This window comes from Limulus polyphemus, unplaced genomic scaffold (assembly GCF_000517525.1).
Source record: "Limulus polyphemus unplaced genomic scaffold, Limulus_polyphemus-2.1.2 Scaffold571, whole genome shotgun sequence".
Lineage (NCBI taxonomy): Eukaryota > Metazoa > Arthropoda > Merostomata > Xiphosura > Limulidae > Limulus > Limulus polyphemus.
The window spans coordinates 397,828-413,158 of record NW_013666181.1 but is presented as its reverse complement, the minus strand read 5'-3'; the positions used below and the strand labels follow the sequence as shown (position 1 = coordinate 413,158).

Genomic DNA, 15,331 nt, shown 5'->3' with positions numbered 1-15,331 from the left:
TGTTCATTTAAATTCTTTAAATGAGTGATGGAAACAGCATGTGATGATTTTTGAAATACTTATTATTCCATGTTAGTTAACAGCTGTTGATAGGTTTAATAATGCCCCCCCCCCCCAGTGGCACAGCGGAATGTCTGCGGACTTACAACGCTAGAATCCGGGTTTCGATACCCACCGTGAGAAGAGCACGGATAGCCCATTGTGTAGCTTTGTGCTTACTTACAAACAAGGTATGATATTTTTCTACAAGACGTATGTAATCCGTTATAATGAGCTCTGAGATGAGACACTCAACCATTCAGTCATTAGGGACAATGTTTGTTAGAGTAATCAGTAATACGTTTGGCAAATCTGTGTTCATCATTTAGGTAACTTTCTCTCATATCTTTTCATTGCTGGGAATGTTTGAGTGAATGGGTTAGCCCTCTTTAGTTTGCTTCATCTCTTCAAATGTTTAATAATTGCTGACAACGTTTCGGTGAGATTAGGTTAACCCCCTTTAGTTTGATTGATCTTCTCAGATGTCTATTATTTGCTGGAAACGTTTCAGTGACCTTGGATTAACCTCCTTTAGTTTGGTTGATCTCATTAGATGTCTAATAATTCCTGACAACGTTTGAGTGAGCTTGGGTTAGCCTTCTTTAGTTTGACTGGTCTCCTCAAATGTTTAATAATTGCTGGCAACGTTTCAATGGGCTTGGATTTGCTTTCTTCAGGTTGCTTAATACTCCTCACATCTGACAACTTTTGTCAACTTTTCGGTGAGCTTCCTGTACCTCATTTTAGTGGCTATGATATTTTTATTTTGTATTTACTGTCAACGTTTCGGCAAATTTTCGTTGTTTTTTTTCGCCTCCAGAGGCTGTTTTATTTGATAATTATGTATCATCAAATGAAGCTGAAAAAAAAAAACAACAACAATCATTACGAGCAAAACGCTGCTTAAAAGTAGTATCAATAAGTATTATTCAGAAACTTCTATAATATGATGCTTTGTCTAAAAAAAAGAATGTACATCTAGATGTACCAAAATATGGGAGAGGGGCATTAGATAAAAATGAATGTTCTGTGTTGCTAAGAAACCTTTGTTAATTGGGACTAAACAACTAAACTCAGCTAGTTCAATGAATCCACAATCATATCTATTTCGGAATAGGTTATGAGTGCAAATGTCTTAACCCTAACGTTAACTAAACTGAACAAACAGGTGCCAGTGAACGCTCTACCCGCTAGGGAAGTCTAGTGACTATCACAAGCACGGGTAACAGTAATTTAAGTTTATGTAGATGGATTCATGCAGATAACGTTTGAATAATAATACACATGTGTAATAACCATATGTTGCGTGATGGGATTTCCAAATGTAAATGTAAAAAGTTATTCCATAAGTCACGACCTCTAGCGATCGTTCTGCACCTTATATTATACTTCGACAAGGGTAGCAGAAATAGAAGCCAAAATTCTTGTCAGTTGGGTGTATATATTATTCCTAGAACTAGTGACGTAGACACGTACGTTACATGATTTGGTCTTGAACACTTACTGTCTTGTTTGAATTCAAGATTCATTGCAATAAAAAACGTGCATGTTTTTGTTACATATATATGTATATATTCTTTTTTTCTGAGAAGGTTAACGTAAATACGCCATCTGTCTTTAGCGTTTACTTGATATTTCGACTTTAGTGGGAATGGAAATTATTTATTAGTGAATATCACCTAACAGAACTTAAAACGTAATTTATCATTACAAATTGAAGTAGTCTAAATGAAATACAGTCCATCTTAAAGAAGAAATATAAATAGTGGAATTAACATGATTTCACGTCAAAATATTAAACTTTACCTATTATCTGTATTTTTCCTTTCTTTTACATATTCCACCGATTATATATATATATATATATGTGTGTGTGTGTGTGTATTATGTATATACAGTTGATGAAGAAATGCGTTTTTTACGCAATCTGTCAGAAATAAAAACTAACTTGATACACTGGATCTTCAGCTTTTGTAATCAGTTTTGATAAAATACAGTTTTTCGTATCTCAGGGTTAAATATGTTGAATTATCAGTGTATGCTGTTTAAGAATAATATTACGTTCATTATATCTTAAAGACCATGAAGAGTGTTGCGTTCATCATATCTTAAAGGCCATGAACAAAGAGTGTTGCGTTCATCATATCTTAAAGGCTATGAACAAAAAATGTTACATTCATCATATCTCAAAGGCCATAAACAAATAGTGTTACATTCATCATATCTTAAAGGCCATGAACAAAGTGTTACGTTCATCATATCTTACAGGCCATGAACAAAAAATGTTACACTCATCATATCTCAAAGGCCATAAACAAATAGTGTTACATTCATCATATCTTAAAGGCCATGAACAAAGTGTTACGTTCATCATATCTTAAAGGCCATGAACAAAGTGTTACGTTCATCATATATTACAGGCCATGAACAAATAGTGTTACGTTCATCATATCTTACAGGCCATGAATAAATAGTGTTACGTTCATCATATCTTACAGGCCATGAACAAAAAATATTACATTCATCATATCTCAAAGGCCATGAACAAATAGTGTTACGTTCATCATATCTTACAGGCCATGAATAAATAGTGTTACGTTCATCATATCTTACAGGCCATGAACAAAAATATTACATTCATCATATCTCAAAGGCCATGAACAAATAGTATTACGTTCATCATATCTTACAGGCCATGAACAAATAGTGTTACGTTCATCATATCTTACAGGCCATGAACAAAGGAAGTTTTTACAAAACTGATTCTTCCTCGTTATGTCTATTAGGATAAAGTTACACAATCCTGTATTAGTATATTTTAAGCTTCAACAAAGCCTTCTGTATGCTACATTATTGAATAATAATGGAATTTAGTCTTCAATAGAAATCAAGTATAGATACTTTGTTATGCAATTATATTTTCCGTGAAGTATCGCTACATTAAAAAGGTCTTTTTGACGTAAAGCCTCAAACAAAGATGTCTTCTGGTGAACAAAATACTTCACACGTAAACAATAAAGGTACCCCACTTTTTCTTCTCACGGATTTTAGAAACAACAAAGGAAAAATAAACCATTATAAAACGTGGCTTGGCTTTCCCCCTCTTATTGTCATTGGACCAACATTTTTTTAACTCATTTAAAATCAATTTCATTTGTGCTAGAACACAAATTACGGAGAAAACGTGTTTTGTAATGATTAGTTTTACTCCAGGTTTAGCCATGTAACCAGAACTTGTCTGACCAGTTGCTTATTTGTATGTATACGCGCTACTTTCTTCCTCTTATTCTGAAGAAACAGTTGTGTAATATATTTCTTCTAAACGTCCTCAATTAAGTTGACTCGTCAATGGAATAAATATTCAACCAAGCAGCTTGTTTGATTTTACCACGCTTTTGTTTTCTTGTTTTTATATGCTTTCTATATTACCTGCCCATCCTTTCTCTTATGTTGAATTTTCTTGCAGCCTTAGAGACGGCCCAGTCCGAGTTGTTTGACTTGAAATCTACATACAATGAAGAGACTCACACCAAGTAAGTTCAGCCGATTTCTAGTTTGCTCGATTTTTTTTTTATGAACACACACATTTGAATTGATGAGCCAATTATCTTTAAGCGAACACCGTAGACCTGTAGCCTCGAGGTGGTATATTTTTATTTGTATACCAACGTCATGCTTTGCTTAGGGCAGTTCACTGAAACATGCAAAAAAAAAAATCTATGGAAAAGTGTGTTTGTGTTTTGTATTTAATTTCATTATGTTGTAGCTGTAAAAATCGATATATTTTTACCTACTGCCGACATATCATCTGACAGAAAATCAAGAACAGTTTTTTGTTGTGTTCATTATTGATTGTTGTATTTAGTTTGATTGATTTATATATTTTTTTACAGAAGGTAAATAAAGATATAGGGATTAAAAATATTTGTTTGTAGGAGGCACTAGGAAGTGGACGTTTTCCACAATTAGCATGCATATTGTTAAGCTTGGAAAAAAGGTCAACTACAAAATACACGTATGTTTCAGTAAGTAGGTATTATTATGTTACAGAAGCTAAAAACTGATTCTATTGATCCCTGAATGAATGATAACTTGAAATGTTATATGTGTGAAAGGATAAGTTGAAACGTGTTATATTTGAACGAATAACTTGAAACGTATTATGTATGAACGGATAACTTGAAACGTTTTATGTGTGAACAGATAACTTGAAACGTTTTATGTATGAACAGATAATTTGAAACGTTATATATGAAACTTTGATATCACATTTTTAAATTTTATTTGGATACGCACTCGACTATTGTGTTAAAGTAAATTCCCAAAGTCAGTAGGTTTTACAATATACTGTGAGATAAGATTACGAAGTCGAAAAGTTGTACATTGTGCTGTTAAATGCAACGTATATACGAAAATTATAGTATTGGAAACTGGAACTAGTAGAACACGATGAGAAGTGTTAATGTCAAATTTTGTTGATCGACCTCAGTGTAGCAGTACCACTCTCGAATTAGTAACTTCTGCCCTTCTCATCTCGATTGACCATCGCAAAATGTTATGTTATGACATTACATTTTTAAAGAATATATTCTTTTTACGAACGAACAACCATATAAGCTTTCACCCGCACAGAAAATTAGACAGTTGGTTCTCTTGCTGGAATAATGCTTTGTCCAGATCTAGATCGCCCTGTATGAGACCAATACTTTCAAATGTTACCACTTATGATCGTAAGTTTCAGGTGTCTTTTAGTAACTTTTCTTTAAAAATATAAGAATAACGAATTTTCTGCCAAAAACATTTTCGAGTTTTCTAACTGTTTACAAAGTTTGAAGTATCATGATAATGTATATAAGTAAAGAGAGAACATTTAAAAAAAAAGGAAGTAAATGTAGGAATGGCTAATATCAATCCTTCAAAAACAATGCAAACAAGATAGTGGGGAGAGCAGTTGCATCATCCATACGTAATAGCACAAGCACATAGTGTAGTAGAATGGTAACAGACAAAAATAGGATAAATTAAACTCACTTGTGATTGAATAGTTATATATTACTATATGTTAATTCTTGCCTGTGCTAGTATGTAGAGGTGATGTAAAGGCCATCCCTGCTATCTTGTTTGCATTGTTTTTGAAGGAATGATATTAGCCATCCCTACATTTACTTCCTTTTTTGAAAAGTTTTTCTTGTTTGCTTGTTGTTGTTGTTTTTTAATGTAGTGTTTCAATAGACATAGGAAGATTGTATTTATAACCAAGTTCTAAATACAATTAGCTTCCAAGTGTAATATTTATTGTTTATCTATTATTGGCTGGTAATTCCTGTTTCACCCTATACTTAAGCTTTTTAAAAAAACTCCAAATTTCTGTAAGAAAGCTAACTTCAAGGGATAATGATAACATCGTTTATACTACAATTAGGATTTTTTTAATTACCACTAGATAATAATATTTATAAACGCGTATACTCCGTTTGAAACTTATGTTACCTCAGTGAAATTGGTTGACACCATTGTTTTGGTTTTTGAGTTATCATATAATAAAAAAGAAGAAGAAGAAAGAAGAACAAGAAATTCAAACTTTTTACTATGATATTTAGAGACATTCTCAGAACTTGTGACTCAATCATTACATAGATATTGTTATAAACGGAAACACTGTGTAGTATTGTAAAGTTCTGATGACCTATTGAGGAGATATTTAAAATACCGTTTCGATGAACAATCTGAGCCATCCCTTCATAGACAGTGCTACAGCCTGCCTGATAAAACTAGTTCTTATGTGGAACCTTTCTCTTTGTACTATCATCCTACTGTTTATTTGTATTCTGAGTAGGGTTGTTGTTTTGTTTTTGTTTTGTATTTTTCGCTTTTAGATATAGTGAATGAGTTCTCTTGAATACGTTTTTTTTTAAGCTAGTGTCTTTTGCAATAAAAGAATTACAAATATTGTTGAATTTGCCAATTTACCATCTGGTTGGGGTCAATATAGGATTAAAAGATTTCTTTTCTTGAGCTTTTATGAAAGCAATGTCCAGCAAACGTCCTGTTGATATTCAGTCTCCTTATTATGTTGATTAAAAGTTCACCATTGTTCAGAGATAAAGATATATTAATAAATTTCTAAAATATTTAAACGGTAAACACCCTAAATATAGAGTTTAACAGTTGTATATAAAAATCAACCGAGTTCACTATATTTTTATACTTTAATATATAACCAGTGAAGTGGATATAAATTTAGTATATATCATAAACCGACTTTCAAGATTATGTGCTCATTTAGATAGTTATGTACCCACAACACTTTAGGTGAATTTAGTGAAGCTCTTGTGAATCAAACTTATAGGACTGGAAGGAGTTATTTCTTGTTACATTAACTAGTATAAAATTTATTGAAACAAATTAGCTTAACAGTAATCTTTATTAAGACAGTGTTTGAAAGTGAAGAAAATGTACAATAACTTCTGTTATACAAGGTTTGAAACTTCAGAAGAGGTGCAATGCCTTCTATAAAACAGGATTTGAAAGTCTAGATGTCCAATGCCTTCTATAAGACACGATTTGAAAGTCTAGAAGATGTACAATGCCTTCTATAAGACACGATTTGAAAGTCTAGAAGCTGTACGATACCTTCTATAGGATACGATTGGGAAGTCTAGAAGATGTACAATGCCTTCTATAAGACACGATGTGAAAGTCTAGAAGATGTACGATACCTTCTATAAGACACGATTGGAAAGTCTAGAAGATGTACAATGCCTTCTATAAGACACGATTTGAAAGTCTAGAAGATATACGATACCTTCTATAAGACACGATTGGATTGGAAAGTCTAGAAGATGTACAATTTGTTGTTTAAGTCAAGGTTTGAAACTATGAAAGAGGTAGGGTATATATATTTTAGAAAAGGTTTAAAAGTTTTAAGGATTTGGAGTAACCTATGCAAAGTCATATTTTCCGATGTCAAAATTTTGAATGTTTTGTTCTGCTACATGTGTGATTTTCAATTTTTTCTTTTAACTCTTCATGAACCAAAAACGACCTTGCGTACCCAACACTCAAATAGTTCTATCTGCAGAATCTGAAACTACAAAGTGTAAAAGCGGTTCTGACATAAATAAGTATGTAAGGTAACGAACTTTCCAAACAAAACATTATTTTCATTTAATGTTTGTTTAAATATCACATACAAACTATCTTTACCATTCAGACTTCTGTAGAATGCTCACGAACTCATAGGGATCTGCGGACCACAGGTCACAACAATTGTACTACAATTCATTAACAATATATTTTTATCGTTTTCTTCATAATACTGTATAATCTAACGCAGTTATTATCGGCATGTTATTGAAAGTTTTTATTACTGTAAAACAGAATATGGAACTTTCATACTAAAACCCAATACCGGTTTCTGACCTTGACTATTTCCCTTTAACTTAGCTGTCTAGAAACGTCCGACATAAATCGTTTTCATAGTGAAATTATATGAATTCTACATCTATATATGTACATAATAAATTTGCTTGAGAGAGTCAATTTTGTTAAAATATATAAACAAAATTACAAATTGAAACACCCCTCTATTTTGTACGATAGTTATTATTTTTATTTCAAGGTAAGTCTTGATATTGCAGAAAACTGAGATATTTGAAGTTAGTGTTTTAAAACAAATCGTTTATTTGGGGTATTGTTTTAATTTCTGCGTGGTAATCAATATAATGGAAGAGATGAAAAGCTGGTATTAAAAGCAGCGTATTAATTGTGGAACCGACCAAAGACCTGTCTTTACTGCAAATAACTAAAGAAATATCTTTTCTAAAGAGACTTGAATCCTTAGAAACCTTTCCTTATGCTCAGTATTTAAAGTGGTTTGTAAAAGGTGCCGGTATGCACGTATTTGGGAGAGGGTAAGTTTTTGTTTTCGGAGAATAAGGGTAGTGACCCAAGGTGAAAATAATTCGCAATATAATTGCAGAGACACTAAAGCAAAAGTATTTTCGTGCGAAACCAAAGAGGCGAGGGTTAGGGTGTTTAGCTGCAGTATATACATATATTATTTTACCGGTGTCATACCGTTATTTATCCTCACCGGTATGCACGACGGCGGACATCGCACGACTCTAACCACAGCTTATAGGAGTATGCAAGATCAATGCTCAATATGGAGATGAAGTAAGAACGTAGCGATAGCACTACCACTACGCAACATACAACACGGTTGAATAAATAGGTGGTAGAATTATCATTACACCGTGTGATATAAGGCAAGTTGTTAAACTGTGTGTTCTGAATCTTTGTTATTTGATAGTAACATTACCACAACTCCTTGGGTGAAGAGGCATTAGCCTGCGTTCAAGAATGCTCTCATACTACTAAAGGTTTACTTCATTTTTGAGTTTAGTGGCTGAAGACACGCCAGTAGCTCCGTAATATGCTGTAGCGTGACTTGATTCAAGAAGAAAACAGTCAATTAAAACGAATGAAATCGTTTTCTAAATTCTAGATACCATTTGTTTCGACTGTGAGATCCACGACCAACCAATTAAGTAGAAAACTATTCGAATTACTGAGCAGTTCAGAAGACGTTGTGAGTGATGAAGGACACGTTTTCATGACGGGGCTTGTTGAAGTTACCTTCCTTTAAACATTTAATATATGTGGCATTTAAGTGTGCGTGACAGGTGTATTGTATGTGAGAAACTTCTTTTACTGTCATTTTGGCCTGTTTGTTTTTAATAGCTTAAATTAGTAAGCTAAATTTGCGTACAAATATGTCGAACATATATCCAAGTTGTGTAGTCACGTTCCTTACCACCAGGTGTCACAGTCGAATAACTAATAACGTATATTAGGATTTTTAGGTTTTATTTTGAACCAATTATTTGTTTTCTTATATACTTTGCTGGGAATAAATGTAGACGGTCTAATTATCAATAATATTGCTTTCTTTTTAAAATTAAACTAGCTTATCTCTTATGTTAAAACGTTTCAGTTAATTTAGCTACTACCAGGTTTTAAGTTGTACTAATAATTTGGACAAGGTTAATTGATCATGTTTTTTAAAAGTAACGCACTTTAGTTACTTAGAACGTTATTTAGACTTACGTACAGTTTGGTTGAGTAAGAATTGTTGTTTTGAATATTCATTCAATTAATTAGTAAAAGTATTGGTTACAGTGATGTAATCAATATAAATAATTTGTAACCTTGGTTCACCGGCAAAAACAAAAGGGGGGTGGGGGAGAAAGACACTCGATAGACACCTGTTAAATTCTCTGATGCGTACAATGTGGGGCAGTGACAGCCGTGACCTGATTTCAGGCTTTAATTTTCCTTGAAACATATTGTCAGTCAAGCTCCGGTTAGTCTTGTTCTCAGTGGTTTGTGGCCAAGGTGTTCACTCGAACAATGGACACGTTGCTGTCATGAGATCCTTCTCGTCACTCACCTTTCTTGGCAACTACATACATGCAATGTAAAACAAGACGGTTATCTTTTTTAAAATACTCGAATGTTGTTATTGTACTTAATCATATTAGTGTTTATACAAACAGAGTACATGTTTTTTTTGTTTTGTTTTTCATGCTGTGCTTATTCGTTCACAATATTTTGGTCACTGTTTTTATAAATATATATCGTATTGCTTTGTATGCGGATAAAAAACATGATTCTTCAAAATTAACAATATTTCGGCTTGTCTCTGCAATCCTTTGAGGAATTGAAATTAATTGTAATTTCTTACTTGAAGTAGCGTAGTTACAAGTCACACCACGTGTTTAATAGAGAGAGGTCTGTCATATAGATAAAATTCAAAATCTCGAATCTTCCTAGAAACGAAAGTATATGACTTTCCTTCAATCTGATCGCAAATTTTCCATGTTCGTAAAACAACAATAACAACAAAAACGAATCAAATTGGAATGAAATGTTTTAACATCATGGTTTAGGTGGCAATAGCATGGCGACTTTATCAATTTCTATTGGGTAACAGTTTTAGTTCAATTATTATAGAAGGACCAGTATAATTCAGTCATGTAATTAAATTTATGATCAGTTATAGTTATTCGGGTAGAGAAACTGGTAATTTTGAGAACCCAGCCACGCCCTCTGGAAATTATGTATTTAGAGACGTAACAACAAAAACGATAACTATTGAGGCTGGAAACTGTTATGGAAGTGTTAAATTTGAGTAGACACAACAGTACTGAAAAACTGCTCTCTATTCAACCGCGCCCTCTAAAAACTATACGTGTTAGTTGCACTTAAAGTATATAGCGGCAAAACATTTTACATGCTGGAAACTGTTATAAAAACATTACAATAAAAATGCTAATAAATACTTTTACTAGTTTTATGATGCCTTCTTGACGCTTTACTTCCACAGGTTAATGTCATAGGGCTACTTTAAGTAAAGCATTTCAAATAAACCAATGAGTGTCATAGCCTACCCAGCTTGATGAGTTGTTATCGTTAAACACGACACCTCGTGGACAACATTTAATAACAAATCTGGTTCCGCTGCTGTTACTGCATTCAAATTTCTGGATGTAATTTATTAATAGTTGGGTGTAACGTTTTGAGTCATCACATTTTCAGACCCAAGTAGATGGAAATTATGATGTTTACTGTCGAAGCACAGCTGTTTTGTATGAAAAATATCTCACGTTTTCTTGAGCTTTAGGAATTTCCAGCGTGTCTTTTGATAAGTCATTAGTACCTCTGTTTTGAATTCAAAACGTCGATTTAAAATACTATTTTTTAATAAACTTGTTTAATAATTTTAGATAGAAGTTTTGGTATACGCAGATGCTTATATATAACCAGTTTTATTCAAGCACAGCATAAAGGAAGTGATTATTTTAATGAGTTTTGTCTTGCTTTGTTTCTCATAGCAGATTCTGAGTCATTCGAATTCCGTGATCAGATAATTGAAACGATTGAAGGTTTTCTCGGCGGAAAGACAGTCATTGACCTCCATTACGCTCTGCTCCGCGCCTAATTTAATTGTTTTCAGTAGCTCTGGTGTATTAAATAGGATTGTGAACATTGCATGGTTAACTACTAAGTTTTAAAATTTATTCTTGTCTTCTCGTGCAGGTCGAATGAAATGGAAATTATCCTGAACGATCTAGAACGTACTAATCAGGTAAGTAGAGTTATATACTTGGGGGAGATTGGAGGGGGATACACTGAGGAATGACTTCTTAACACCTGGTTGTCTGTTGTATTCTAACCCTTAATCAAGCCGGATGGGGGCGCTGTCATAATTCACTCATGTAATTTAGTGGGCTCCGTCCTCCCACAGTGATGGGAAGGATCAAGGGTGTCAGCAGCAAGAAGAGGAAAGTCGGGTTGGGGTCAGCTAGCGCATACTTTCCACGCCTTTCAGACCAAATAATTAGTGCAGAATGCAGAACAAATCGCAGGTCCGGTCTGCTCTGTTCCGTTACGTCTTGGTGGTGGATCCAAGCGGACTGTTTATCAATCTGTCGTTTATTAGAACTCTTCTTAGTCTGATTCCCGACAAAGTTTGTTAATTGGATCCCCTGCCGTGACCAGAGTTGCATCTCTTCGGCCACGAGTGTAAAGCAACTTTCTTCGGAATGAGGTATAGTTGGCAGTACAGGCCGGACAATTATTAATTGTGAGATAATTAAAAGTGAAGACATGATCGACCACCAGGTGGTACATCCCTTGGATTGTTATTGTTTCCTACATCAATTACATTAATATGACTTGAAGAAGCATAGAAAGAACAACATTATATTTTTCTCTTTTTTTTTTGTTGAGAGTGCAGTAACATTGATTTTAGAATTTCATCACATTATTTATAGGTACTTGTGAAATTATTTAGAAGGCTAAAGCTAATATATGTTATCTTTTTTTATAAATGCCCGATACCATTGAAATTCTGTATTTTACTTAGTTAGCTAAGAAACAATCCACCTGTGGATTAGCGGCAAATTTTCACACTTATAACGCTAAAATTCTGGATTCGATTCCCCAGTGTAAACAGAGCGCAAATAGCCCATTATTTAGTGTGGTTTTGCGCTAAAACAACATGACAAACACCCACAGTTACGAAATTTTGAACAGATTATGAGTTTCATTTTAAACAACACGTACGTTGCGTTTTCTTTTTGGTAAAATTCACGACCATGATCATATCGAAATGTAGATTTATCATCGTATAACTATAGTCTTGTAAAATTGTTAATGTACATCCATATAGTGCTCTGGACTTATGACTGTGACCATATACACAACTAGACTTGTTATCATATAATCATGACCATATAAACCTCTAGACTTATCATATATCAATGACCATATAAACCTCTAGACTTATCATATAAATATGACCATATACACAACTAGACTTGTTATCATATAATCATGACCATATAAACCTCTAGACTTATCATATATCAATGACCATATAAACCTCTAGACTTATCATATAAATATGACCATATACACAACTAGACTTGTTATCATATAATCATGACCATATAAACCTCTAGACTTATCATATATCAATACCATATAAACCTCTAGACTTATTATATATCAATGACCATATAAACCTCTAGACTTATCATATAAATATGACCATATAAACCTCTAGACTTATCATATAACCATGACCATATAAATCTTTAGACCTATCATATAACCATGACCATATAAACTTTTAGACTTATCATACAACCATGTCCTCTAGATTTGTTATCATATCACTGTATAGAAGTAGACTTCTTAACCTATGGTCATGTAGTTCTCTAAACTTGTTATCCTCTGGCCTTATAATTCTATAGACTTGTTATCATATGGCCACATAGTTCTCTGGACTTGCTACTGATGATATAAATAGCACCTCGACCACTACTATGTCTGTCATACCCCAGCCGGCCTAATGAGCCTTGGAATTGGGCGAAGGTCCACGTCGGCACTGAATATGGCAGATGTAGTGAAGTTAACATGATTACACATTCGTCTTTGCTTTCACTCATAACGTCTTAGAAATTTTATGACCCTTTACTTGTCTATATTTACTACCACATAACCATGTAATTCACTAGATTTGTTATCTTATAGCCATCTAGTTCTCTAGACTTGTAATACTATGACCATATAGTTCTCCAGATTTGTAATCCCCATGACCATGTAGTTCTCCAAATTTGTTATTATATATATGACCATGTAATTCAATAGACTTGTTATCTTCTGGCCATGTAGTTCTCTAGACTTGGTATCCTATGGTCTCTTGGTATCTGAAGTAAGATTTGTAAATCAGGGGCATCTAGTCTCTGGAAAAACGGAGGAACTGATCATCTTAAGATGTGTGAGCTGCTAGAGAAGTGCACAAGACACAAAATATACCAAGCAATTACAGATATCTTTATTAACGCCGAAAAAATTATAATGAAAACACACTGAACGTTTGAATGTGAAGAATAAAGACAAGCACGACACTGTACAGAACGTGACTATGCTAACTGAAACTGGATGAAACAAATATTTGAAAAAAAAAACAACAACAAGAAACAAGAACACAACTTTAAAAATATAAGCTTTTGGTCTGGCATAGACAAAACAGAACGAAAACACAGAATTTTGGAAAGACAGATTCATTGGATGGCATCCAAGCAAGATATTTATTTACATTTCCAAACTTATATTCAAACTCTTGAAAAGACAATCGCAATACTAACCAGCAAACAATAACATTATTTCAGAGCCAATCAGAGTCAAGTGTATTTTTAAAACCCAACTGTACTAGTATTCTAAGTGCCTGTAGCAACTGCCCGAGAGGGTGAGCACCAAGGTGGTGAACACCACCTGCACAGATGACTCAGGTGATATTAAAGTAGCGCCCTCTTTGATTACGCCTGCAATAAAGCTATACAATTCCAATAAAGTTTTTTTGCATGTTGATCATAACTATGTGTATTCCCATAACTGAACCAGGAACTCAAAAATGATAACAAAAACATGGTATACATAAGTATTAATTATAGAATGGTGAGTTTGCACGAGTAACAAGCACCATTGATATAATCATGATCATATATGTGGGCGAAATCACTCATTTTCATGTGTAAAGTACATAGATGGCCAGTTTGTTTGTTTTTGGAATTTCGCGCAAAGCTACACGAGGGCTATCTGCGCTAGCCGTCCCTAATTTAGCAGTGTAGAAGTAGAGGGAAGGCAGCTAGTCATCACCACCCACCGCCAACTCTTGGGCTACTCTTTTACCAACGAATAGTGGGATTGACCATCACATTATAACGCCCCCACGGCTGAAAGGGCGAGCATGTTTGGTGAGATGCGGATTCGAACCCGCGACCCTCAGATTGTGAGTCGAGCGCCTTATCCACCTGGCCATGCCGGGCCCTAGATGGCCAGAGAAGTAATTAGTGGTATCAATTCCAATATTGATGATGTTTTAGTTTAAATTGTATGTGTGATTGATGTGTTATTAAGAACTCTGTAACCAACAAATCATGGACCCAAAAGCAAGTTGATGCATAGATAGTTTAAAAAACGTGTAAAAAGTAGATGTGGTCCATGGCCACATCAGTAATTCCAGTGTTCATCAAAGAGGAATATTTCATGCTTCTCTCTGGATTCATCTCACCAGAAAACTGGATTATCGTGGGTGACCCTTAGATTCATGCAACCAAAAAGCGGAATTTCACAGGTTACCCTTTGAGTTGCATAACATAAAAAACCAAGTTATTTTATGTTTTTCTTTGAATTAGATCACTGAAAACCTGGACTGTCTCAGGCTACTATTAGAACTCCATCATTGTAAAACTGGATTATCTTAGGTTATCTTTAGACTAATTTCTCTACAAAACTGAATTGTCTCAGATTATCTTTACATTTCTATTACTGTAAAACCGAATTAGTTTACCATTAAAGTTACATAATTTCAAAATAAGATTATCTCAGGATACCAATAAATTCATAGGATTACACATGCAGGTTTTTTTTTGATTCTGTCCGTTGGTGTCGCATTAAAATAATATCATTTTATCACGTCCACTCTTTCTTTTGGATTCGCATTAATAATAATAATAAAATATTATATTGAAATTTTCACCGTATGAAATCCTCGAACTTTAAAAATGTTAATTTATTTAGAGTTTTCATTACGACAAAAACTTAAAAACCTTCAGAAAAATGAGTGGAAGAGCGAGAAAGTATGTAGAAAGTACAGATGCTACTTAAATAAAATTGAAATGGCCATTATTACTCGAAGAATTGTTTGTTTGTTATT

At 33.8% G+C, this 15,331-nt stretch overlaps 1 protein-coding gene across 6 annotated transcripts in view; it reads left to right on the top strand.

Moving 5' to 3' along the window:
• LOC106459171 (homeobox protein cut-like) overlaps window positions 1-15,331 on the top strand; it is a 132,995-nt gene that overhangs the window by 53,885 nt on the left and 63,779 nt on the right. For all 6 annotated transcript variants that reach the window (XM_022385607.1, XM_022385605.1, XM_022385604.1 and 3 more), the window contains 2 exons: window positions 3,506-3,572; window positions 11,143-11,191. In XM_022385607.1, the coding sequence (XP_022241315.1) occupies window positions 11,153-11,191 (39 nt within the window). In that variant the 5' untranslated portion in view covers window positions 3,506-3,572; window positions 11,143-11,152. The remainder of the gene's footprint in view (window positions 1-3,505; window positions 3,573-11,142; window positions 11,192-15,331) is intronic.